Source organism: Eumetopias jubatus, unplaced genomic scaffold, assembly GCF_037043125.1.
Source record: "Eumetopias jubatus isolate StellerSeaLion01/CBP00866 unplaced genomic scaffold, mEumJub1_p1.0 scaffold_3, whole genome shotgun sequence".
NCBI classification, from domain to species: domain Eukaryota; kingdom Metazoa; phylum Chordata; class Mammalia; order Carnivora; family Otariidae; genus Eumetopias; species Eumetopias jubatus.
In genome coordinates this window covers 110,356,092-110,382,163 of record NW_028274809.1, presented here as the reverse complement: position 1 = coordinate 110,382,163, position 26,072 = coordinate 110,356,092, and the positions used below count along the sequence as shown (strand labels likewise).

The window sequence follows — 26,072 nt, the reverse complement described above, 5'->3', positions numbered from 1 at the left end:
TAAAGAAAAGAAAACACATTGGTCTTAATTTACAAATTCACCTTTCACCTGAGTATCATCCTTGGCCTTGTACTCAGTGCTCTTAATTGCCAACTCCACACCATAGCCAGAGAGGTAAACAGGCTCCTTCCCGGGATTCTGCAAGCAGAGTAAGTATTCCACCATTACTATCTGGTTCTTTACATGTCACAGTGTACAGGACATGAGGATGTTAATGTCACATAGCCACCACCCAGGATTATGCACTCAAAGTATATTTAAACTTCCATGGGAATCCCAGCCTCCTTTAGATTTTGTATCCTGCCACAATTATGGCAATGGGAATTCCAAAGTAGAAGCAAAACCAGATGAAGGGACAGCTGACAGGGCAAAAGTAGCCAAACCATGTGAAGAAATGGAGAAAAAGAAAAGAAAGTTCCAGAGCCTACATAGCAGGGTTTAAAACTGATGAGGTTTCAAACCCTGAAGTACTTTGTTGGGACCATGTGTGTTATGTGTTCATTTTTAATTGAAATTTAAATGTCTTCAGGTAGGGTTTGGGCTGACCAACTATCACAGGCTTACCATCATCCTGAATGAGGATGGCGCTTTAGCTATTTTAATCTTTAGTAACAGCAATAAAGCCCGGAAAGCAGGGGGAAGGAGAATAGTTGCCAAAAACTGGATATTAAAAAAAAAAATCTGTTTCTATTCATACAAATTTTCATTTAAAAATTTCATTTTACTTGTATGGACTTACCACTCAATTTTACTGAGCTTATTATGACACAGAAACTTTAAAGGCTGATATGTTTACATACATACATACATATATCTATCTATCTATATATATGTAGATATATATAAATGCTAAATGTTACAAAAGATTTTAAAAACTTAATTTTAAATCAACTCCACTTGTTTTTATCTCTTTAGAAATCCTCCCTTTTCCATCAAATGAAAACGTTCCAAAATGAAAAAAACGGTTTGAAAGGAACGGAATTTAAGAATCAGTTTCAAAAAAAAAAAATCAGTTTCACAGTATGCTGATCACATTAAATCTAGAAAATATAATTTACAGAGTTCATTTCTAAATACAATGTAAACTTTATAAGCCATTTTTAAGCATAATTGTTTTATATTTCTTCAGAAACGCAAAGTACCTCCTGTGTGCAAATAACAGATATGATAAAAAGTAGTTCAAATAATTTTATAAAGGGGGAATATTATTAGCTTACATGCTAAGGTCATGCTGCAAATTAACATTTATAAAAGTTCTAAAATAAATCAATACTTACAAGTATATAATGTCTGAATACATAATTGATTTTGCCTGCATTGCTTTTTGATATAAATTGGCGGTGGAAATTATAAAATTCCTCATAACCAATCTCAGAGTAGAAAATCACCACTGGGTTTTCAGGATTAGATGAGGGGTATCTGTGATCTCCTTTGAACAATAAAGGTTTGGGTCTGAAAATAAACATTAAAAGCTTAAAACTTTTTTTCAGTTTTTATTTCAATTCCATTTAGTTAACATATAGTGCTATATTAGTTTGAGGTATACAATATAGTGATTCAACACCTCCATACAATACCTGGTGCTCATCACAAGTGCACTCACTCCTTAATCCCCACCATCTATTTCACCCATCCTCCTACCCCCCCTTAAAATTTTAAACTTAAAAAAGTTCTTAAACACTAAAAACAGTACAAGATGTAGCTACAGCAGCAATAACTTAAGATTATAAGCAACTTAATACAAAGACTATCAAAATCTGAAATAGTTTTCAGTTAGTAAGAATACTGTCAGGTATTAGTCTTACTTATTCATGCCTAAAAATAATAAAAGTATATTATATAAATACCAACTATAAAAATGCAGGCTTTGATTCATAATAGTTACCAATTCCTAAAGGAGGATGAAAGGCAGAAAAAGGAAACATATCCACATTTCACAATACTAAAACTTTAGTAAGTTTTTCTGCTATATAGATTATTCTTTTTTTAAAAAAGATTATATATATTTTAGAGAGAGAGAGAGAACGTGAGCAGGGAGAGGGGCAGAAGAGAGAGGAGAGAGAATCTCAAGCAGACTCCGCACTGAGCACAGTGCCCAACGCCGAGCTCAATCCCACAACCCTGAGATGAGGACCTGAGCTTAAACAAGTCAGATGCTTAAATGACTGTGCCACCCAGGCACCCCTAAATAGATTATCCTTTTATCTGAAAACATAAGTACAAATAATGTGAAAAGACAGGATGACTTTAAGCACATAAATGCCAACACAGCATCTCCCTCCTCTATATTTTTACTATTATGATCTTCCTACCAAATGATTTAACATTTAAGTTTTCCTCCTGAATTTTATAACTCCACCCCCCAAAAAAATTCCCTAATAATGGTATCAAGATATTAATAGATGTTGGGGGCCTCGGTGGCTCAGTCAGTTGGGTGTCTGATTCTTGGTTTCTGCTCAGGTTGTGATTTGGGGTCATGAGATTAAGCACCACGTTGGACACAGAGCCTGCTTAGGGTTTTCCCTCTCCTTCTGTCCCTCCTGACTCACTCGCTCACTCTCTCAAAAAAAAAAAAAAGATATTAATCGATCCTATTGCGCAGACTTTATGACCTGCCATTCCCTCTTACAATAAACTATGTTATTCCATCGAAAGTAAAGACATATAAATACAGATGTTCACTATAGTCTTACCATAATAACAAAAACAAAAAAAGGAAACAATTTTAAAAACTATCAATAAAAAATGACAGGACATTCTTACATAGTTATTTTGCACGTGTTAAAAATAATGAGGTGCAGGGCGCCTGGGTGGCTCAGTTGGTTAAGCGACTGCCTTCGGCTCAGGTCATGATCCTGGAGTCCTGGGATCAAGTCCCGCATCGGGCTCCCTGCTCAGCGAGGAGCCTGCTTCTCCCTCTAATCCTCCCCCTCTCATGTACTCTCTCTCTCTCTCACTCTCGCTCTCTCAAATAAATAAATCTTAAAAAAAAAAATAATGAGGTACATCTACATGTACTAATGGGAAGAAACCTCTTGTAAAAATAAACCTACATACCTGTATAAATTTATAACCACAGAAAAAAGTCTAAAATAATATGACAAACCATTAAAAATAGTTACCATCTCTCAGAAGAGGAGACACCATCGCTCTTTTCTTTATGAAGCCCTACATTATTGTTTTAACAAGTTAAAGAGTTTTTTTAAATCAATTATGTTTACTCCAAGGGAACAGCACTTTACCACGCAAGCCATTTAGAATGTCCATTCCTGGACCTGGAGATAGCTGGAAGATGCACCCCATTTTCTGGTTGTCATTCTGAGTAAAAGGCTCTCATGCCATTTAGTGAGCAGAGAACAAGTGCTGGGTAGATAATCTTACTAAAGAAGAACTACCCTGCCTAAAACGCTCTTCTGGTACAGCAGAGCAACACCACAGAACGATCACTATTATACCATTTATAATGGCATTAGAGAGAAGGTACAATGCAATTAATGCCACAGCCAGACAACAAGAGGCACCTATTATATCTGTCCACCACAGGAAACCTACCATTAAGCAAAAAAGCCAGCCCATTAATTACCAATTTAATATTCAAATTAAGCTTGCAATTATCTTTTAAATAGTCTCCTTTGTCTGAAACTAATAATACGCTGAGAGATCATTATCATTAATATCATTACTTCAGGCACTGGCTTTAATACACAGGTATTCTTTACTAAGCTAATGACAAAGCCTATGTAATTTCTCAAACAGTCATTACTAAATAAGAACAGTAACATTAAGTACGCTTATCTCCATTTCAAAATGAGATAGGGAAAGAAAGGTTAAGTAATTTGCCTAAGTTTACAAAACTATTTTAAGTAATGGAGCTGGGATTCAAATCTAGTCAGTCTGGCTCCAGAATCCATACTCTAAGCAACTGTACCTACAGACTATAAAACCCGTAAGAAAAAACCCGTAGATCTGATATAGAAGAAAGCATAATGCAATGCGTGACATTTACACGAAGAAACATACAATCTACCTTTCAGATGCTGTGAGGAGAAGAGTCTCAAGGGTGTCAAAATCACAGGTCTTCTTTCCATGCACAGAGAAAAATGAATTACATCCTTCTGGTGGAGGCTCATCAGCTGCTATCTGCCATTTAAGACACGAGATATTCTTGTAATGATCTCTAACCAAAGAGTAAGGACGTTAATACTCTAAATAGGTAATTAGATGGCAATGAAATAACATCAGTAAAAGCAAAAATTAACATCTACTGAACCCCCATGATGTGACAGGATTTAAGAGTTTTTATGCATCATTGTTTCTTACGTTTTATTTCATCTAGCTCCTCCCAATATCACCCCAATAGGTAGGTGTTAATATCATCCCCAAAACAGAACTTTAAAATTCTATCTTAGAAAATAACAAAAGGTGTCCAAGGAATACAGTATGTACCTTGAAGAAAACTAAGCTTACAAATTCCAACTTTAAGCATCAAAGTGTAACTACACAGTCCCTATTAAGTATTTTAAGTCCATATAATAAATATAATATGCAAATTAACTTGGAACCCCTCTCTGAAATAGGAAGAATGACATAGAATCTAAAAAAGTAACTGGATCTAAAAAGGAATATAGATGGAAGATAAAATTATCTACGAAGCATAGTAAGATATTCCAGGGAAAGGCTGAATGAGACATGAGTTTATGTTTAAAGTGAAATGCATAAATGCCAATGCATAATGAGACAAGTCAAGCTGCAACTTTAATGAGAGGCATACTGAGAAGAATGAGTATGAGATGGGAAAAGAAAGGATATAGTGACAAGTACTGCTGTGTGCACTGATGTCACTTATGTAATACATTAATATTAAGATGTCGTTTTCTATAAATGTAAGAGAAATAATTCAGAGGTAGAGAAATGGAAAGCTTGCCATGAAAAACTGACATGAAAACTTTTCATTACATTCTTCATTTTTTTGTGAATTATTCTAAAACTTACACACACAAAGAAAAGAAAGAATAGTATGATAAAGCCCCATGTACCCATGACCCAGCTTCAATATTATCAACTCATGGCCAATCTTATTTCATCCACCTTCCTGCCACACTCCAATGGATCATTTTGACACAAATCCCAAATAATATTTCATTTGTAATGTTTCAGTGTGTCTCAATAAAAGAGAAGAGATTTTTTTTTTAAATACCTCATTATCACCCTTTTAAAAAGTAATAAAATTCTGCATAGATGGCAACTGGCAATATAGTTTTTCAATCTTCCCAAGTTCCCTCATTAAAACAGAGCAACTAGATAGCCAATAGAACACATATAACAAACTGAACAGGAAAAAATATCCCAATGACATAAGACCTGCAGGTATCAGATGCCATGGAGAAGGAAGCAGAGGGATGTTTAATAAGAGATTCTGATGATCCTGACAACAAGAAAACCAAAGAGCCAACAGGTTTTCACTGTAAAGAATGGTGGGCCAATGCATTTGTTCAATCTAGTACTAGGTGAGCACAAGGAGGCCCATGAAAAGGTTAAAGGGCTTAGGGCAGTTTAGCTGCTCTGAACTCTCAAAACTCACAGGCTAGGAGACTTGCGAGGACAGGACCCCAATGTAAGGAGAAACTGCTGAGGGTCCAATAAAACTTGGAGAGCGCAGAGATATAGAAACAACTAAACAGAAAGTCCAATGAAAGTGCAGGAGGGGAATAAAGGAAATCTCAAAAACCATACCACCATTTTTTTTTAAGCCACTGTATTTTTTAACACTACCTACAATCAACAGAAGAGGGAGCCATGCCAACCTTTAAAAGATTAGGAAAACCAATTTCACATCAAAAGGAACAGAAAAGTCTCAATGTCAAATCCCACACAATGCTAAGAAAAGGGAGGGGGAGGAATAGAGTAACATCCTTATTTTTATAGATGAGGACTGTACAACAGAAATTTTGGCAACAACAGAAATCTTCTATATCTACACTGTCCAATGTGGTAGCCACTTGCCACCTGTGACCATTAAACACTTGAAATTTGGCTGATGGAACTGAAGAGCTAAATTTTTTATTTCATTTAATCTTAGCTTATTTAAATTTAAATAGTCACGCATGGCTACTGGTTACCATACTGGAGAGCATAGCTAATAAAACCATGTCAGAAAAACACAGCCAAAAAACAGATGGAAATGTGAACGACTATTTCAAACAAGTTAAAATATATCAAGAAAATTATACTAGATGTAAAGAAGAACCTAAGGCAGAATTAGAAAAACTCAGAAGTGAGGCAGAAGACTCAAGAGAAAAGAATCTGTAAAAGAGAAATCATTGTAGAAATGAAGACTAAACTAGAAGGGGCACAAAAACATGAGAAGTAATGATTTAAGAGAAATAGATGATGAAAGGAGGAAATATTTAAAAATCAAAAAGAAATAAAGAGAAAGGAATTCAGAGAAAGTGACAATGAAGCTGGGCAAAGAAAGTTCAACATACAGAGAGAGAGATGATATGAATTCCAAAACAAGGGACTAAAACAAACTATAAGTTTTTAAGAAAACTTTCTTAAAATAAAAAATGATCTGAAACTCTGTATTAATAAGAACATACTGGATACCTGAGAATATTGACCCAGAACAATCACTCATCAATTTTTTCAGTCATAATTCACTAGAATATAGTGTAAGCTATATTAAAGAAAAATTAAAACTCCTTCAGGCCTCTAGACAAAAAGACCAAGAGACTTTAAGGGAAAGAACATTAGATTATCATCCAACTTTCTGCAAGATTTTATGCTAAAAGAAAATGAAATATGTTTTAGTCAAGGAAAAAAGATATAAAGCAAGGACTTTATATCTAACATATATAAACATGCAAAACTGAGGAAATATTCTTCCTATGAGCCCCTCTTGAGGAATCTACCAGTAAGCAAGAGTCAGGAAAGCCAACTGACTAGAGACATGTAGCAAAAGGACTGGTTGTGAGCATTAAAGATATAAATTATTTACAGAACTAAAACAAAATGAGGGTTGAAGGGGAGAGAATAATATGAAACATCTATGCTCTAGGTAGAATATATTCATTTTTAAAAATGGGGATAACTAGGCCAAAGAAAAATTTTTAACTGTTTATATAAAATGTAATTGTGGGGGCACCTGAAGTGGCTCAGTCAGTCTGACTCTTGATCTCAGCTCAGGTCTTGATCTCAGTTCAAGCCCCGCACTGGGCTCCACGCCGGGCGTGGAGCCTACTTAAAAAAAAAAAAAAAGAAAGAAAGAAAGAAAATGTAATTGTGGAAACGGTATGACTACTGTTATTAAGGTTACTGTGTATGTAACGTGGATAAAACAAACAAACCACAAGATAGTCTAATTCTATCATCCCTTACAACCTTGAGAACCAATATTCTCAGTGTGGAAGAAAAGACAGATGTAACAAAGTAGTCCTGAATTTGAATTGGAAATATCAGTATGAACTCATGAAATATTTCATCTTTGCATAGCTTTATATATTTTGCTTTTAGATATGCACATAGTCACTTCCTACCTCTGCCCATTTAAAAGGTCTAAGAACAAGGACCAACCCATTTGCAATGAGTATCCCTAATGCCTAGATAGTGCTCTTAAAATACCATTCCCACCAAATGAAAACAAACAAAAAATTTTAATGAACCTCCTAGAGAAATAGCTGATCTCAAATTTAAGGTCAGAGATATACAAGATAAATCTGAAACTACTTACTATACCAGATAGCAAGGAAGCAATCAAAGACTACCCGCATTACAGCAAAAGAACTCAGTAGAAGACTCATATTTTGTTTTCTGAAGTTAGTACAAAGCTCAGCAATCAAAACAGATAGTAAATACATAAGTATTTACTAGTAAATACATAAGTAAAACATTTACAGATAGTAAATACATAAGTAAAAACATAAGTAAAGACATATCAACCAATGGAGTAGAATAAAGAGCCCAGAAATAAACCCTCATATATACACTCAACTGATTTTCAACAAGGGTGCCAAGACCATTCAACAGAAAAAACGACAGTCTCTCAACAAACGATACTGGGAAAATAGGTATCTACAGGCAAAAATGAAAATGGACTCCTACTCTATACCATATACAAAAATAAATTCAAAATGGATCAAAGATCTAACTTGAGAGCTAATATGGTAACCATAGAACTCTTAGAAGAAAATATAGGGGTAAAGCTTCATGACAGGATTTGGTAATGACTTCTTGGATATGACACCAAAAGCACAGGCAACAAAAGAAAAAATAGATGAAACAGACTTCATCAAAATTAAAAATTCTGTGTATCAATGACACTATCAACAGTGAAAAGGCAACCTAAAGAACATGAAAAAAATATCTGAAAAGTATATATCTGATAAATGATTACAACAACAACAAAACAACAAAAACAATCCACCTGAAAAATGGGTAAAGACAAATAATGGACAAATCTCCAAAGAAGATACACAGATAGCCAATAAACACATGGCAAGATGCTCCACATCGCTGGTCATTTAGGAAATGAAAATCAAAACTACAAGACACCACCTCCTACCCATGAGGACAGCCATTATCAAAACAAAGAAAATAACAAGTGTTGGGAAGTATGTGGAAAAAGTGAAATCCTGGTACATTACTGGTGGGAATGTAAAATGGTGCAGCTGCTGTGGAAAACAGTTTGGTAATTCCTTAAAATGTTAAACACAGAATTGCCACATGATCCATGAATTACACTCTTCTGTATACACCCAAAAGAACTGAAAACAGAGACTCAACCAGACAGTCATAAACCAATGTTCCAAGCAGCATTATTCACAATAGCCAAAGGAAGAAACAATCCAAATGCCCGTCAACAGATGAATGGATAAATCGAATGTGTTGTATACATCCAATGGAATATTATTCAGTTATAAAAAGAAATTAAATTCTGATACATGCTACAACACGGATGAACCTTAAAAACATTATGCTATGTGAAATTAAGCCAGACACAAAAGGACAAACACAGTATGATTCCACTTAAATGAGGTATCTAAAATGGACAAACTCAGAGATAGAAAATAGAATTGTGGTTACCAAGGTGGGGGGAACGGGGGTACGGGAAGTTATTATTTGAGGAGTATAAAGTTTCAGTTTGCAAGACAAAAGGAGTTCTAAAGATGAATGGTGGTGATACTTGCACAACAATAAGAATGTCCTGAATACCACTGAACTGTACACTTAAATTAATGGCCAAGATGATAAATCTTACTTTATCTACATTTTCCCACAATAAAAAGAGTTGAAACAAAAAACTAAATGGTTAAAGTAAAAGGATGCTGTGAATCAAACTCATTCAAAAACCTGGTAAATAGCAGGAAAGACTCAATCACGTATTCTGCCTTCCCCGTGTGAACAGTACCAGGTGAGGATATGTACAACGACAAAAAAAATGAGCGTCACCAATTCACAACCCCCAAAGAATTAATGGATTAAGCATAGAGCAGTAATGACTGCTAAATCAAAAAGAGAAGAAAGACATTAGGTATCTCCTCATGAAACAGAGCACTACCTTTACACTTGCCAAAAGGATGAAACACAATTCTCATTGAGCCTCTGGATCAGCTGCCAATGTGAAGGAAACAGAGGACAGAGAATAAGTTGAACTGCATCCTGAGTATGTGATCAACAAAATACAGACTGTGAAAAAATTTATTCAAAGAAAGGAAAGGGATAGAAGAAGAACCTGTAAATTCAACGCTCCCCACCAAAAAAAATTATCAAAATTTTAATAACTCGGCAAGACTAAACTATTGTGTGGAGATGCACTCTTAGGCAATATAATGATAAAGAAGTGCAGCAAGTCATTTCAACAGAGGTTGATAAAGTAGTTCCTGCTGGAGGGTGAAAGGTAGCTGTGATGAGAGCAGAGCACAAGAAGGGCAGACTGCCAGAGGGCCTGGCTAAGTTCTATTTCTTGACCTGAAGGAAAATTACAAGTGCTCACTTTGCAAAAATTCATTACACTATATATTTCTTGTGAGTGGTTTTCTATGCCTGTTTTATTTTATAATAAAATAATGGTTTTAAAACTAACACTTCTTTTACATCAAATATATGATTGGTGTATGCTCATCTTCACTTCTCTCTTTTTTTTTTTATGGGAGTCTGTTCAACTCAAAATCCAACAAGATTCACACAATGCATTAAGTTGACGCATACTTTAAGTCTCTCCTGAAGTTCTTCCTTCCCTCCTTTCTTTCCTTATAACATTTGTTGAAGGAATCAGATCATTTAACTACAAATTTTCCTACATTCCAGATTTTCCTGTTACCCCTGTGATATTGCTTCATATTTCCCATCCCCTGAATTTCCTGTGAACTGCTTTTAGATCTATAGGCTGTGATCAGATTCATGGTCAACTGGTTTAATACGACTATGCCTCCTACACTGTGTTGTATAAATGAAGTCTGGTAGTTTCATTTTTGTGTGGATATTCTTTTCTTCTTAAATGAAAATAAGTGCAAATTATGGTTTTTTACTAAAAAAAAAAACCTGTGATCTGAAGATTTGTCAGCTTTGCTTTCTGTTTATAAAGAAATCCTCAGAAATTTCAATCAGAAAAGTTATAGCTCTGTAACACAATGCCAGGACAATCGCAATATATCCAATCATCATGTTATACAACCCCTAAAAAATACTGTTATCTCTAAGCACTGAACTTACCTGCTGGAAGGCTTGAATTGTAGCTGAATATGAATGAAGGGACAGACAAAATTTCAACAAATTCTGCTGTAGAGGTGACAGAAACTGAAATGCAGCTTCTAATATTGCATGATAATAGGAATAATCAGTACCTGTCAAAGAAGAACATTATCCAAAATAATTATATACAACTAGACATATCCAAATAAGATAGTTCATAAAGTATAAAGCTATGTGTTATAGAGGTATATGGTGGCAAAATTTTACCACTATCCTATCCTGAACTGTTGTCAAATGCTTAGAATTCTCTAGAGTACAGGAAGTAATTGGACTCTTCCTCTCTTCTTCCCTTTGTTCACACTATTTCCTCTACCTGGACCGCAACTGTCCCACTTACCTGGATGACTAACTCCTACCTACCTCCACAAGAGGAATTCAGCTGTGACATCACCTCCTCTGCAAAGTCACTCCCAATCCCTACCCCATGCCTCACTGGACCAAGTACATCTCTTCTTTGGTCCCATAATATTTTTCTACTTACCTCTTTCACTTATCACATCATTTACTAAATTATTTACTATCTACCTCTCCCCAAATAGTTTTTGAGCCCCCATAGGCAGAAGTTATAATGTATTTATCTTTGTATCCCCAGTGCCTACCATATGTTTGTTACCTACTCAAATAACCCAGCAAAACTGAGCAGTGTGATGAGGAAGTACAGAGTATTAAAGGATATTAACAAAATTGTAGTTTGGAAAGAAGCATTTAAAAATTGCAACAAACTATCTGAGAACGAAAAAAAATACATGTACCAGTATCAAAAAATCCCTAGGATATATTGTTAAAGCGCAAGGTACAAAACAATGTACAGTTGACCCTTGAACAACACAGGGTTTAGGGGCATCAACCGCCCCATGCAGTCAAAAATCCACGTATAACTTTGACTCCCCAAAAACTTAACTACTAATAGCCTACAGGTGACAGGAAGCAATACCGATAAGATAAAAGTCAATTAACACATATTTTGTAGGTTATATGCAATTTTATACTGTAATCTTACAATAAAGTAAGCTAAAGAAAATGTTACTAAGAAAATCATAAAGAGAAAATAAATTTAAGTACTATACTGTGTTCACAGAAAAAAATCCGAGTATAAGTCAATCCATGAAGTTCAAATCCATGTTATTCAAGGGTCAACTGTACACAGCGAGCTATCTTTTTTACTGTAAGAAAAAATGAGAAATAAGAATACATACGATGTATTTGTTGTTAAAAAAAACAAAACACTGAAGGCTAAACAAAATAATTTAAGTAGTTATAAAAAGCAGGGGAGAAACAGGAGCAGGGACAGGGAGAGAACAAGATTTTTCTGTATAAGCATTTTATAAGCTTGACTAGTAAATCATATATTATGTATCAAAAAAAGTTTTTAAGGAATATAACTTTTTAAAAAGCAAAATACAAAAGATTCTATATGGCATTAGCATCTTCTAAGTAGAAAAAGACATCAGAAAGAAATACTTAAGATGTTGCCAGAATGTTAATGGTCAATACCTTTGGGTGGTGGGACAATGAATAATATTTCAAATAAAATATTTAACATATTTTTATGATCACTTCCAAGAATTCATACCCCCCAACTTTAACCAAGAACACATTATCATTTATATTGAGGAAATTTCATTTTAAATGTCAGAGTTCAAATTTCATTATAAAACCTACTTCGATAAATTTGTTTTATGAAATTGTAAACTAAAAGTAAAATGATTTTTTTCAAAAATGCAAACAATTCCAGTTGACTCTAAATTATGTTACTCAAACTACAGATGCTTGCTGAAACCTTTAAATACTAATATCACAAAAAAGAAATTCAGACTTGACTTTTAAAATTTGTAATATTTTTAATAAAAATCAAAAAGTTAAAAATCAATTCAGTTAAATATAGTAGTCAGATTGTTTTCACACATTTGCTCTTCAACAAGGCCTGTCAATGTAACATTCAAGGTTTTAGTTACCCGTGTAGCCAGATCTTTGACTAGTAATGTTTATACTACAAACATCTACAAAGCTTACACTGAACTAGAAAGTGCAAATGCACATTATAAACTGTAAACAAGTGATACAGTTGACATTGTCATTCATTTGATATCTTGACACTCAAGTTGTGGGTGGCTGGCAGGCATAACGGAAAACATTTTGGATGGCACTAATTTAACGATACCAAACCTAACATAATAGATTAGTTGTGTAATTAGTTCATAACAAAAGAAAAAGGGAATAAAATCAATGGTAATTAAGTTAATACTTAATACTAAGTAATTTTAAATGAATCTGACTTCTACAAAATATTCACATAGCACTTCTAATAAAACAACACAAAAGAACAAAAACAAGGGAGGTGGGAGAAATCAAAGGCAGTGCTTATAGCCAAAGTTATAACCTGCTTCAAAAGTATTAGTTTGTGTTGGGTCTGCTGGCCACCATCTCAACTCTAGTCATTAAAGATAAAAACATTTTCCATTAATTGCCATGCCACAAATACTGTGAAAGAGACCATTTTTTTCTAATATTTTCCCAGATACCAAAGTCAAAGAAGCATTTGCTTCAATTTTACCGTGATGATCGGATGATCCAATACTTTGACTGGCTTCTACAAAATTCCAAAATTTCTCTTGACTGTCTTCTGCTAAAAACTCACTGGGAGAAAAGGGGGGAAATATCAGAAATAAAACAACTTAATAAAATCTTCTAATATAAGCTACATTACTAAAGAAGAGTAAAAATGGGTTTTTAAGTTTCCAAATGTCCAGAGTTTGGCTTTTATAATATATATTATACACAAGCATGTATAATATATATTCTAATGATAAGCAAGTCTTATTAGCTTATTGGCTATTAATAACTAATTAGCTTAGTAGCTTATTCACTTATTCATATTAATAGCCTAATAGGTATTCCATAAGAAACCTGGAATAATAATGTAACAAGAGGGAAGTCCCAATATAAATAAAGCTTATGAAACCCCATTTTGTGAAAATGCTGTTGGTAGTAGAAGTAGAATTCAGAACTGATAATTCTGGTACTAGTTCTGCTCACTTATTTTCTAAAAGACCTTATAAAGAACAAAAAATATGTTTTGCCTAAGGTTCTCCCAAGGAAAACGTGAACCCTAAAAAAATTTCTAGGAGACTAAAGGAAGCATCTTGTAATCTTTTAACATCCATAAATCCAAATTTTCAAGATCACCAAATTTCAGTTTAATAAAATAAGTTCTTAGAACTTAACGCCACCTTAATTTTTTCTTGACTTTACTCTACGGATCTAAATAATGGCCATTCTAAATTTCCCTTCATTCCAGAGTCTAAAATCCCTAAAAGAAAATGTGTGTACTGATTGAATGATTCATGTAAACTGGTTATCTTCTCCTCTGAGAAAGAATACTAATGTAGTGGTGATCTTTCACTGTCTTAAAGCAAACTACAGATCTGGATCTCAGCTTACCTAGCCAAAGGAAGACTTTCCCATTACTTGTCAACACTGGGGTGTACAACTCTCACTCTACTCCACAGCTAGACACAGAAATATGGGAAAAATAAGAAACATTTCCTGGTAATACACAGCCTCTCTAAAAACAGGTTTCTGAAAATACCCATTATCCTAATGTATTAAATGATTTAGTACCTCCTTGAATGTGGCATTTTTCTAGGCTTTCTAGTAACTAGCACAGACATTATACCAACCCTATAATAGCTTATGATCAAGAAAACAGATACTGGGGCGCCTGGGTGGCTCAGTTGGTCAGGCGACTGCCTTCGGCTCAGGTCATGATCCCGGAGTCCCAGGATCGAGTCCCACATCGGGCTCCCTGCTCAGCAGGGAGTCTGCTTCTCCCTCTGATCCTACCCCCCTCATGTGCTCGCTCTCTCTCTCATGCTCTCTCAAATAAATAAAATCTTTAAAAAAAAAACAAAAAAACAGATACTAAGACAAATAGATTATGATACGCAAATAAAACGCTAAATTCATGAATTAAAGCTGCATTCACAAGATAAAGCTTGTGGAAGAGGGGGAAGGGATAATACACTCAAAGGCCGTAATGGTGAGAACAAGGATTCACTGAAGCTAAGACCTTCCTGTAAAGGCCATCTGCAAATAAATATATGCTCCTCATATAATTACAGGAATCTGAAGTATATGTTCTTCTTCATCCCCACTGCATAAATAAGTCTTACAACATCTAAGTTTCAAACAGTCTTAAGCAAATTATTGACTAGATCCACTGAACTAATCCAGGAAGGTAAGAACAATACAAGACAATATTAAAAGGAATGCTGCCATTTGTTTACAGTATAATTTTTGTTTGCTTTTCATTTTAAATTGTTTTTAGCTTCTTATTCTTATTCCACGAGTAAAACATCTACAGTTTTTCAGATGAAATTATATGATGTCTAGGATTTGTTTTAAAATATTCCAGCAAGATAAGGGAGGAGGGTGGTGGTAGTTATGGATTACTGGACTTGAGTTGATAATTGCCAAAACTGAGTGACATGTAGAGGGAGAGCACATTATATGTACCATTCTCTCCACTTACAAATGTTTTGAAAGATCACAATAAAAAGTTTTCAGTCTATGACAGCAGAAAAAAAAACACAAACAACCTGAATGTCCACCAGATAGCATAAACCTGGTAACAAACTTGGTTTCTAGATTTCCAAAGTTATTGTTGGAGATCAGAATTGGTCTTCCTTCCATAAAGAACTAGAAAGGGAAGGGAAATGAATGTTTAAGGAGGGCTTACTATGCGACAGCCACTATGCTTGGTATATTCACCCATGCCCTTAAATCCTCACAGCCACCCTGATTTATAACCGCTTTTAGAATGAAGAAACTGTAACTCAGAGAGGTTATTGATTTGCTTAAGGGCACAGAGTTAGGAAATGAAAAATCTGGAATGCAAAATCAACTATTTGATTTATATCTCTATCATGCTACATTCTTGGGCCATTATAGTATCTAATACTCAGTAAATGATTATTTGTTTCTATTTTAACAATAGCATCTTTATTTATACAAGATTTCTGTTAGTAACTATGGCTGTTTAAAATATATTCAGTGTTCTACTTCAATTAAATATATATCACTTCATGAACAACCAGAAAGCTACAACTGCTTCATTAGGATCAGGCCTAATCTAAAAATATACATGGGAATATTTTTAGTCCCTAAGGGCTAGATGCAGGGAAGGCAAAGTATCTGTGGTAGCTGCATGCCTCAATGTGTAGAGATGTATTCTGTCCCCTCACCCTCACTTGGATGGACAATGCTGTGATCTGCCATCAACGTCTGCCATGGATCTGGAGGGAAGAATAGTGGCCTCAGCTACTTCTGTAGGGAAATATCAAGGATTTCTAATATGCGCAACTTATTTCTGAGTTGCCTAGATTGCCATTACCTTGGCAAAATGTCTGCAAATAGCCCCAGAAGAGGACTAAAAATAGTCAACCAAAATGGCAAATGGCCAGGAAATCATGAAAAGGGGCAATGTTTGTGAAAGGAAAAGTTGGTAGAGGAAGCAGTATATATCATTCACTTCACAGAGATCAAAGAAACTGAAAAAAATGGGTTAATTAAGGCTGACAGTTTTAACATGCTTTTTCAAAAGTCCCCTAAGTATATGCCATAAGAATCTTAAGACAATGTACAAAACCAAAAAATTAGTGTAAGAGTAACTGAGAACTCAGTAAAGAATGTCAAGCAAAGTATTATAAAACATCTGTTACAGTTAATTGCACAAAATTATTTAGAAAGTATAGTAAACCTCAAACACTTAGATTTACACCAGACAAACCAGCCAAAATAAGATGGGGCGGGGAGAAGGTCAGCTATTAGAGTGCACTCAGGCAGCTTAGATCTCAAACAACCTTCGGTCACTTCACTTTTATAAGTGCCCTCTCTAATAAAGTTCGGACACTGGAAGAGCTCAATCCATTTATCAAATTATAACACTGCTATGAAATAAATGCAGTAGGAATTTTTTCTTTCGGCCATTTTATTGTTGAGAAAAGGGAGGCACAGAGGAGTGATACAAGGTTAAGTCTGATCAAAAGAAAGTCCATGAGGCTCCTCAGCAAGCTAAAATCAGATCCTAAAAGTCCCACTTCCCCACTAGTCCTCTTATCAATACCAAATGAAGCTGTCTCCTTAGGAGATGCAACTATTCATAAACACAGTCACAACAAAAACTCTTCATTCACATTTTTCTAGGGATGAAGGAGGAAATGTTAGAAGACGAAATTCTAAGTTGAAGAGTACAAAGACAGACCAAAGTTAATTGAAGCAATGCAACAGTTCAAATTTCTAGCACTATCAAATTCTGAGATTTACCAACTGCTTGCTATTCAATCTACCTAAATTTATGCTTTAGGATGATTCTCTACAAGTCCTAGCTATATATTATTTCAGATACAATAAAAATCAGTTTCCCTCTATAAACAAAAAACTGACTAAAAGAGAGGTATCTGGTTATTTATATTATAAACACTAACTAAAAAATACAGTTGGAATACAAAATTTCCCAAGAAATCACTGACTATATTGTATTTTATAGATTTTAAGACACTGTCAATTTTAAGACATATCGTTTTTATGAAACACTAAAAAGGAAAATGTTACTGATTTTAACTGTAAGATAACATCTTGATTTCATTAAAATGTATCTTAATTTTGGAGATGTTAAAATGTGGAACATGTAAATCTTAGATAAAATCTAGCCATGTCCTCAGCCTCCCCTCTGCGTTCTTGTATCTCAAGATCTTCTTCCAACTTCTTAGAAGGAGCAGGCCCTCTTTCCCCACATCTTGCCAAACTCTCTTCTATCTCTTAAAACCTTTTTCAAATAGGGGTGCCTGGGTGGCTCAGTCATTGAGCGTCTGCCTTTGGCTCAGGTCATGATCCCAGGGTCCTGGGATCGAGCCCCGCATCGGGCTCCCTGCTCCTCAGGGAGTCTGCCTCTCCCTCTCCCACTCCCCCTGCTTGTGTTCCTTCTCTTGCTGTGTCTCTCTCTGTCAAATAAATAAATAAAATCTTAAAAAAAAAAAACCTTTTTCAAATAAATAGAAAAATTCCTTTAAGTACAACTTTCTCTTCTTTTATTACCACATGTACACCTTTTTTGGAAGATAGTTTAACCAATTCAATATATTTGTCCAAAGAAGTCCCTAAGTATCTCTACGAATCAGTATTATCTTATCCTACTGACAGATTCTGTGTTCTAACAGCCTCTGACTAGCACACAGCACAATGCACACTGAAAGAGGCGCTGACTAAATGCATGTGATGATAATCTCGCTGCCTAAAAAAGCTCCTGAATACTCACTAGAAGATCCCACATTTTTACTCAAACACGTTAAAGGAAAAAAAGATGTGTTCTTACCTGACTTCTAACAACAACGGAGTGGAAAACCATTTTGTCGTAAGAGAGGTTGTAATGGCTTTTGAATCTGCCTTTACTGAGGAAAACAGCCATAGTCCAGTGAATATAATCAGAAGTCCCATTTTATAGCAAACCCCTAAAAAGGAAAAAAAAAAAAAAGGTTTTGCTACAAAGAAATGTTTAAACCTGAGTCTTGATACTTAGCGACACAAAATAACATGAAAATTACAGAAATGGAAATGTTTCTAAAATGTAAGGGCACCTACTATCTCCATGGTTTCAACTTGCTGAGTGACTGATACATAACTCAAGGAGTGTAGATCATACACTCTTTCCTACAAAGACTCCATTTCATTTCCCAGGGCGCCTATACTATACACAGGTATAAAAGTCAGTCGGTGGCACAGGAGGGTGCACACAAACATACTTTACGAAGCATGACCGTAAACAAAGCTGAGGCAGATGAAAATGTAAATGATGGGTATGAAATGGTGTCCTCCCAAAAGTCCTAAACCAGCACCTCGAAATACGAACGTATTTGGAAACAGGGTCTTAACAGAGGTAATCTAGTTAAAATGAAGTCATTAGGGTGGGCCCTAATCCAATAAGACTGGCGTTCCAAAAAAGGAAAATGTGGACAGAGTGACAGGCATGCAGTGGGAACACCATGTGAATAGACACAGGGAGAATGCCAGGAAAGATGGAGGCAGACACTGGAACTATACTGCAAACCACGGAACTCCTAGGGCTAGCAGATGCTGGAAGAGGCAAAGAAAGACTCCCTACAGATTTCAGAGGGAACATGATCCTGTGACACCTTGATTTAGAATGTGTCTGGCCTCCAAAACTGGAAGAAAAGAAACTGTCATTGCTCTAAGCCACACAATTTGATACTTTGTTACCACAGCCTTAGGGAGCTAACCAATGGGTCTCGAGTATAAATACAAATAGCAAATACCGAGTTCTGAATGAAGAATGTTAGAACTCAATGGGTCCCTATCTACAAAATAAAGAAGTGGGGTCACTGGTAAATTGGCATGGCCATCGAATGCAGGCCTCCTGAACTCAAGCACAGTGAGGTGTCCAGATCATTTCAGAAAAAGGCCTCCAGCTACAGGCTTCTTTGGCCTGATTTTTCATCTCAGAAGTCCGCCTCATAGAACCCTAATCAGACTTCCCCCAGGCTATATAAGTCAGTATCTAAATTCCACCCATTTGAATGGGAACCCAAAGAGGACATGAATATGTGGGAAACACCAAACCAAAGTTGTGCTTCTGCATGCTAATGTCTGGTAAGGCTCACCCCAGGCTCACCCCAATTCCTTGAGATACTGGTTAGAAAAGCTATTGTTTGGAGGACCAGTCAGTACCCTCTTTTTACAAAAAGCATTAACATTTGTGCCAACATCCTGCTTCATATAACACACGGTATCTCTAAAAAAACAAATGGTCCAAAGCAAAATAAATTAAACCAAATAGAAAAGTTACTTTAGTTCAGGCACTGCGAGCTTAACTAACTGATTTAATTGGCTAATTAATATTAATATCCCATTTATAAATAAGCATGCATAAATAAATAAATAAATAAATAACCAACATTTGTAAAGACTAGGGCTAACCAACTAGACCCCTGACACTGAAACCTGTTAGCAGTGATTTCTGGCTGGGGTGGGAGGTGGGGTGTGGGGAGGGTGGCCCTTTCAGAGTGTAGCAAAAGTTATTGACATTTCCTACAGAGGGGGAAGCAAGGACCGAAACTTTTACATATAACTTCAGACCACTCAAGAACTCTTAGACACCCACCCCTACAGGCCCCTGGACTATAGCCTCAGAAACCTGCTCTGCATGATAGAAAAACTTGGTGAGTGAAAAGAGAGAACCTTTCAGAGTCAGAGACTTCTGATAAATTACTGTGTTTGCTACTTACTAGCAGTTTAACCATAAGCAAATTCCCTAGTAACTTCTTCTAGCCCTTAGTCCTCCAGACTCTGAATTAGGAGTACCAGTATCTGCCACACCAGGACACTGTGAGAATGAAAAAGCAACATGAATATCGCTTTCTGAAGTGCCAAGTACTATACCAGAATTAATTGTTCTAATAAAAGACATTCTCATAAGAAACCACCTTCTAGGGTGCCTGGGTGGCTCAGTTGGTTAAGCGACTGCCTTCAGCTCAGGTCATGATCCTGGAGTCCCAGGATCGAGTCCCACATCGGGCTCCCTGCTCGGCGGGGAGTCTGCTTCTCCCTCTGACCCTCTTCCCTCTCGTGCTCTCTATCTCTCATTCTCTCTCTCTCAAATAAATAAATAAAATCTTTAAAAAAAAAAAAAAGAAACCACCTTCTAAATTACAGAATAATAATGCATCATCATTATTACATGGGCTCAAAAAAATGTCTTGGAAATACATTTTCTGTGGTTAGGGGAAAAAAAAATCCTCCCCAAAAGTCACAAAACTTCTAAACCGGAGACAGAATACATGAACTATGTTCAAGCAGTACTGCACTACAGCTCTGTTTACAATTTGCCCTGAAGGGGCCTAGACATATAATCCCAAAAGTGGTAATTCTGGACTGGAAACTGGACACCACTGCCAGTAACCCCAGGCAGGCTGCATGCATAGAGTGGGGAACAGGGAGTGACAAGAGGTCCCCCAGGAAACATTAGCATTACTGAGCAACTGCTCTGGCCCAAGCATGGTGTCAGGTACTTTGCATATACCATGATATCTAGTCCTTCCACACAACTATCCAGGAGAAGTGTGGCAGCCATATCTACTTTGTTCACCACAGCAAACAGCACAGTACCCGGCAAACAGTAGATATTCTACAACTATATTGCATAATGGCTGAAACGCTATCATTCCCACTTTAAAAATAAGAAAATGGAAGCTCAGAGAGGCTGAGGAACTTGCCTGACTAATAAATAGCAATGCGTGGAACCCACGTCTGCCTGTTTTTAAGTTCTACAATACCATGCTATCTCCCTGGTTGTCTGGTTTGGAAGTATAAGAATTCATACTGTGCTGACCCTGACTGAGCTTTCTTGTGAGAACCAAAACAAATCCAGGGACTTTCTAGGGGCAGAGTCCTTGGGATATAGGTGACTGAAGAAGGCACAGTTTCAACCTGAAACCAAGCATGACAGCCTGAAGTTGGGACCAAAGCGAACTGACCAACTAGCCTGACAGATCTGTATTCAGGCTTGCTTCGGGGACAGAATGTGAGCTTCCTCAAGAGCAGGGAGTTTTGTCGGTTAGGGCCACACGCTTAGCATAATGCCTGGAACACAGGAGGTACTCCAAATGAAGTAAACAAATACAGGCAGGCTTCTTTCATTAAGGGAAGAATGAAAGCAAATAGAAAGGAGTGTGACACCAAGAGGAAAGATGCTACAAAAAGCCTAGGACTTAAGAAGGGTTAAAATGAAAACTCTATGCACCAAGACTCACCCAGAGATCCCCTTGAACTATTTTTAAAAAAGAGAGAGAGTTCTTGGGGCAAGGTTTAGCACCACTGGAGATGACAGAGAAAAGTGGACATTAAAGGAGAGCTTTCCTGCCTAGACCCCACATCCTTGATGCCACAGGCTAAACTACAGGAAAAGACTGTTTTAGAGAAGAACTTCACTGAAGTAGCCTTTTGTTTGAGAATGCCTTCATTTTATGAGAATCTTATCACTCTGATCCTAGTGGTCCTTAAATGTTGCTAGTAAATATGAATACTGTGAGAAATAATAGCTGTCAGAATCTACAATGTGGCATTGCATGATCATAAGCATAATGCTTGCGGCATGGTGGGTAAATTAAAAACATTCCATAATAAGTCCTAGGTCCAAATGTATTATCTATAAGATCTAGTCTGTGGCCCATTTTCCTTAGTTTAAATTAATGACTATCTCCTACTCATTGATCTACAGTAAGATATTGGAAATATTAATAAAAATTGTATTATGGCAAAACACTTTTCGGAAAACAGAAGAGGCATAAAATTCTAAATCACCAACTCCTTCTTTTTCCATTTCTAAACTGAAGATAATAGCTGACAAACTCTTAAAAAACCAACTTGCACCCTGCAAGTTTATAGACAGCCATCTGAGCTTCAACATACATAAACAGTGAGGAAAAATATTAAGAAGGACCGTTCTTGAGAAATAAATTTACTTCCCAAATTATTAAACTTAATATGCATTTATACCTATTAGCAAGACCATTTGCTGTGAGTCACATAAATCTAAATTTTTATAAAAGTAGTTACTATACATCTGATATGAAAATGATCACAGGTAACTGCAGGAAAGACCTAACAGAATTTTCTACATAGTTCAGTTTCTTCCCCTCAAGTTAAACGTGGGCTATAACGTTGTCATGCTACTGTACTAAGCAATGTTTATTTCCTTGATTAAAATGAGTGTGGGGCACCTAGGTGGTTCAGTGGTTAAGCTCAGACTCTTGATTTCCCCTCAGGTCATGATCTCAGGGTCGATAGATCAAGCCTCCCCCTTCAGACTCAGCACAGAACCTGCTTGAGATTCTCTTTCCGTCTCCCTCTGCCCCTCCCCCTACTCTCTGTTTGTTAAAAATAAATAAATAAAATCTTTAAAAAAAAGTATCAACTAAGTTTATCAAAAGCAAGCCAAGTGGAAAAGCTACAATTATCCCAAATTTTGTGGTGTTAAGTAACTATTTTAAGTGTCTTCAAACATCACACTAAAACTGGCTGGCAAGTGCATGATGAATGTTTCCAAGATAGTGTAGCACAGTAAGGTATAAGACCTCCGGACTTCAAATGAACAAAATATGCTAGTTCTCGAATCTGGCAAGAAATGCAAAACAACCTAGTGATTTTGGCCAACGAAAAACAGTTCACATCCATAACTTATTGGCGATGTACGCAGATCTTATTCTTCTGGCAGGTCCCACAAAAAGTGAAACCGGATCATCCAATCTCCAGCCAACAGATCCTCGTATTTAAATGAAAACGGCAACCAATATGCATCACGCGAATTCATTTTAGGGAAAATAGAAATCTATAAAAACATCAAGTCGTTCTCCAATCAGAGTCCTGCAAACTGCTGGTTCTCAATCTACTTAGGGTCAGGTTTGGTGTAAATTCAGGTTAGGGCACTTCCCCCACCTCCTTCTGCACTTGGGCACACGGGTCTCAAAGCTCTTCAATGAAGGCTCAAAACCGCTAAAGAGAGCCCGCGCCACTCTCGCTGAAGCGATACCTTGCCCATAAGACCACTGAGGGCAACTTCGGGGACTCGCAAATAGGGACAGGACTGGGGCACGGAAGGGGAAACTGAGTCAGGGAAGAAGCGGAAGCTCAAGGTGACCGGCGCACGGGGTCGCCTCGCGTCCCAGACCCTGTCCCCGTCCACGAGACCTCCCCACGCCACGCCAGGGGTACCTGTCACCGGCCGCGCAGCCGCGACACACGCGCCGCCCGCGTCCCCCTTCCTGCCCATGCTGGGGCCGCGCTTCGTCCGCGACGATGCCAGCGACAACGCTGGGGCGGGGCGGTGACGGTGGCAGCAGCGGCTGCGCCAGTGAGCGGCCGACACGCGCCTTTCCCGCGGCTCCCCTCACAAGCCGGTCTCGCAAAGCAATAGCCTCGCTGCCTACAGCCTTTTACTTCCGCTTCCTAATGGCGAGGGCCGGAGGACTTCCGGCTACCGAGTCGCGGTCGGGGCAGCCTAGAGCGTCGCATGGTCGCCATCTTGTATCGGAGGAAGGCCTACTTCCGTCTTTGGTCGCGCTGTGTAGTGTAGTTGGGGAGGTCGGCACCTTTAAAGTCTAGGGAATGGGACTAGGGCTGACCGCTGAAACCGAAAAACCGTACCAGGTGATAAAGCCGCGTACCGGTTTCAGCCTCTTTTCCGATTTGGACTGTGGGGCACTTCGGAGTGTACTTCCTTAAACCCTTACGTTAAAAAGCTTTGCTGCACAAGGGGCAAAATTGCTTAATGTTTTGAGCATCTGGGACTTTATCTTAGCCCCTAAATTTTTATAACTACCGTTCCTGGGAGCGTGGGGAAAGGGAGACTTTAAATTTATGAGATGAGGGACGCCTGGGTGACTCAGTCGTTAAGCGTCTGCCTTCGGCTCAGGTCATGATCCCAGGGTCCTGGGATCGAGTCCCCCATCAGGCTCCTTGCTCAGTGAGGAGCCTGCTTCTCCCTCTCTGCTGCTCCCCCTGCTTGTGCTCTCTCTCTCTGACAAATAAATCTTTTTTAAAAAAATTTTTATGAGACGATTTTAGCTTATACTGGCAGCGACAACTTCTATGCAAAAGACTACTTTGTCCTTGGTTTGTTTTTTTTTTGGCAAATATACTATGCAAAATTGTTTTAGAATATGTGACACAGGGCAGATCATTTTACCCACCCACAAATGAATACCTCTTTGGAGTATATATTTTAACTAAGTCAAAATGAACTAAAATCCAAAAATACATTGAAAGTACTTAAAAAGTATAAAAGTTTGACTGACTTTTTGGTTATATGACATACACAGTCCTTCCCCTGAGAATGCCAGAACAAGGACTAAAAACACCTTTCTTAATCGAGTAGCTGTATGTCTGCACTGTGCTGGAGAACTGTAGCTATTAGGTTTTCTGTTCTTTGCTGGAACATAAGGAGTTAAAATATGGAATGGAAATGAGTGTTTTAAAATTCATTTCTTGAGGGAGCTTTTGTGCTAGTAGCTTTCCATTGTGTGTTTTCTACTCTAAATCACTTCAAGTGATGCTTCTGTAAAAAAGAGCTGTTTTTTAATTCACCACATTATGGAGTTGGGTTTTCACTTTTTTTGTTTTAACTTCGTTTTCTGCTATGAACAACGTTTGGTTCGTGATAACATACAACTACATGATACCGCAAAGCTTCTAAAAAGTTGGGTTTCTCTTTTTCCAAGCCTTTCTCAGAAAATTCAGTGCTGTTTTATTTGAACAAAACCAGAATTTCTATTTTTTTATTTTGAAATAATTACAGAATCACAAGTTGCAAAGATAGTGCAGTGAGGTCCCGTTTACCTTTTACCCAGGTACCCCCAACGATTATATCTTAGATAACTAGGAGCACAATATCAAAACCAGAAAATATTCATGGATACAATCTGTGTGTACAGTTTTGTCATTTTATTAAATGTAGATTTGTGTAATTACCAAAATCAAGATGCAGAACTATTCCACAAAGATGTCCCTTGGGTTAAGGAGAAGGAGGGACAAATTGGTGGAGCATAGAGGACTTTTGGGGTAGTGAAACTATTCTGTATGATATTCTAGGGATGAATACATGTAATCATCCATTTGTCAAACCTATAGAATGTACAATACCAGGAGTGAACCCTGGTGTAAACTATGGACTTTGGGGGATAAGAATGTATCAGTGTAAGTTTATCAATTATAACAAATGTATCACGGTGGGTATTGATTAGTGAGGGAACTTGTGCTTCTGTGGGTAGAGGAGGTATACTGGAACTCTCTGTACTCCCTGCTCTATTTTGCTGTGAATCTAAAACTGCTTCAAAAAATAAATATTTAGAAGGGGGAAATCCTAAATGTTAAAGATGGAAAAAATATAAGAAGTAACTTACTCCTCTCTCCTCATTGCAAAATGAGAAAAATGAGACTCAGACTTTCGAAAATAATTAATAGACTTTATTGTTAGTACAGTTTTAATTTTACAGAATAATTAAGCAGATAGTACATATCATTCCATGTACCCATCATACCCCAACACCCAATACAGAATTTGCCCTATCGTTAACATCTTGCATTAGTGTAATACATTAGGGTTATATCACATATCTGACAAAACACTTGTATATAAAATATATAAAGGACTCTCATGAACCATGAGAGACTATGGACTCAGAAACAAACTGAGGGTTCTAGAGGGGAGGGGGGTGGGGGGATGGGTTAGCCTGGTGATGGGTATTAAGGAGGGC

At 37.0% G+C, this 26,072-nt stretch overlaps 1 protein-coding gene across 2 annotated transcripts in view; it reads right to left on the bottom strand.

Moving 5' to 3' along the window:
- Positions 1-23,725, bottom strand: part of UGGT1 (UDP-glucose glycoprotein glucosyltransferase 1) — a 110,954-nt gene extending 87,229 nt beyond the window's left edge. The window contains exons 1-7 of one of the 2 annotated variants that reach the window (XM_028101260.2): positions 23,533-23,725; positions 18,122-18,257; positions 13,304-13,386; positions 10,711-10,841; positions 4,028-4,140; positions 1,278-1,452; positions 42-138 (exon numbers count right to left, since the gene is read on the bottom strand). In XM_028101260.2, coding sequence (XP_027957061.1) covers positions 42-138; positions 1,278-1,452; positions 4,028-4,140; positions 10,711-10,841; positions 13,304-13,386; positions 18,122-18,257; positions 23,533-23,590 — 793 coding nt within the window. In that variant the 5' untranslated portion in view covers positions 23,591-23,725. The remainder of the gene's footprint in view (positions 1-41; positions 139-1,277; positions 1,453-4,027; positions 4,141-10,710; positions 10,842-13,303; positions 13,387-18,121; positions 18,258-23,532) is intronic. The other variant, XM_028101261.2, reaches the window with a different exon arrangement.
- Positions 23,726-26,072: the final 2,347 nt, after the last annotated feature.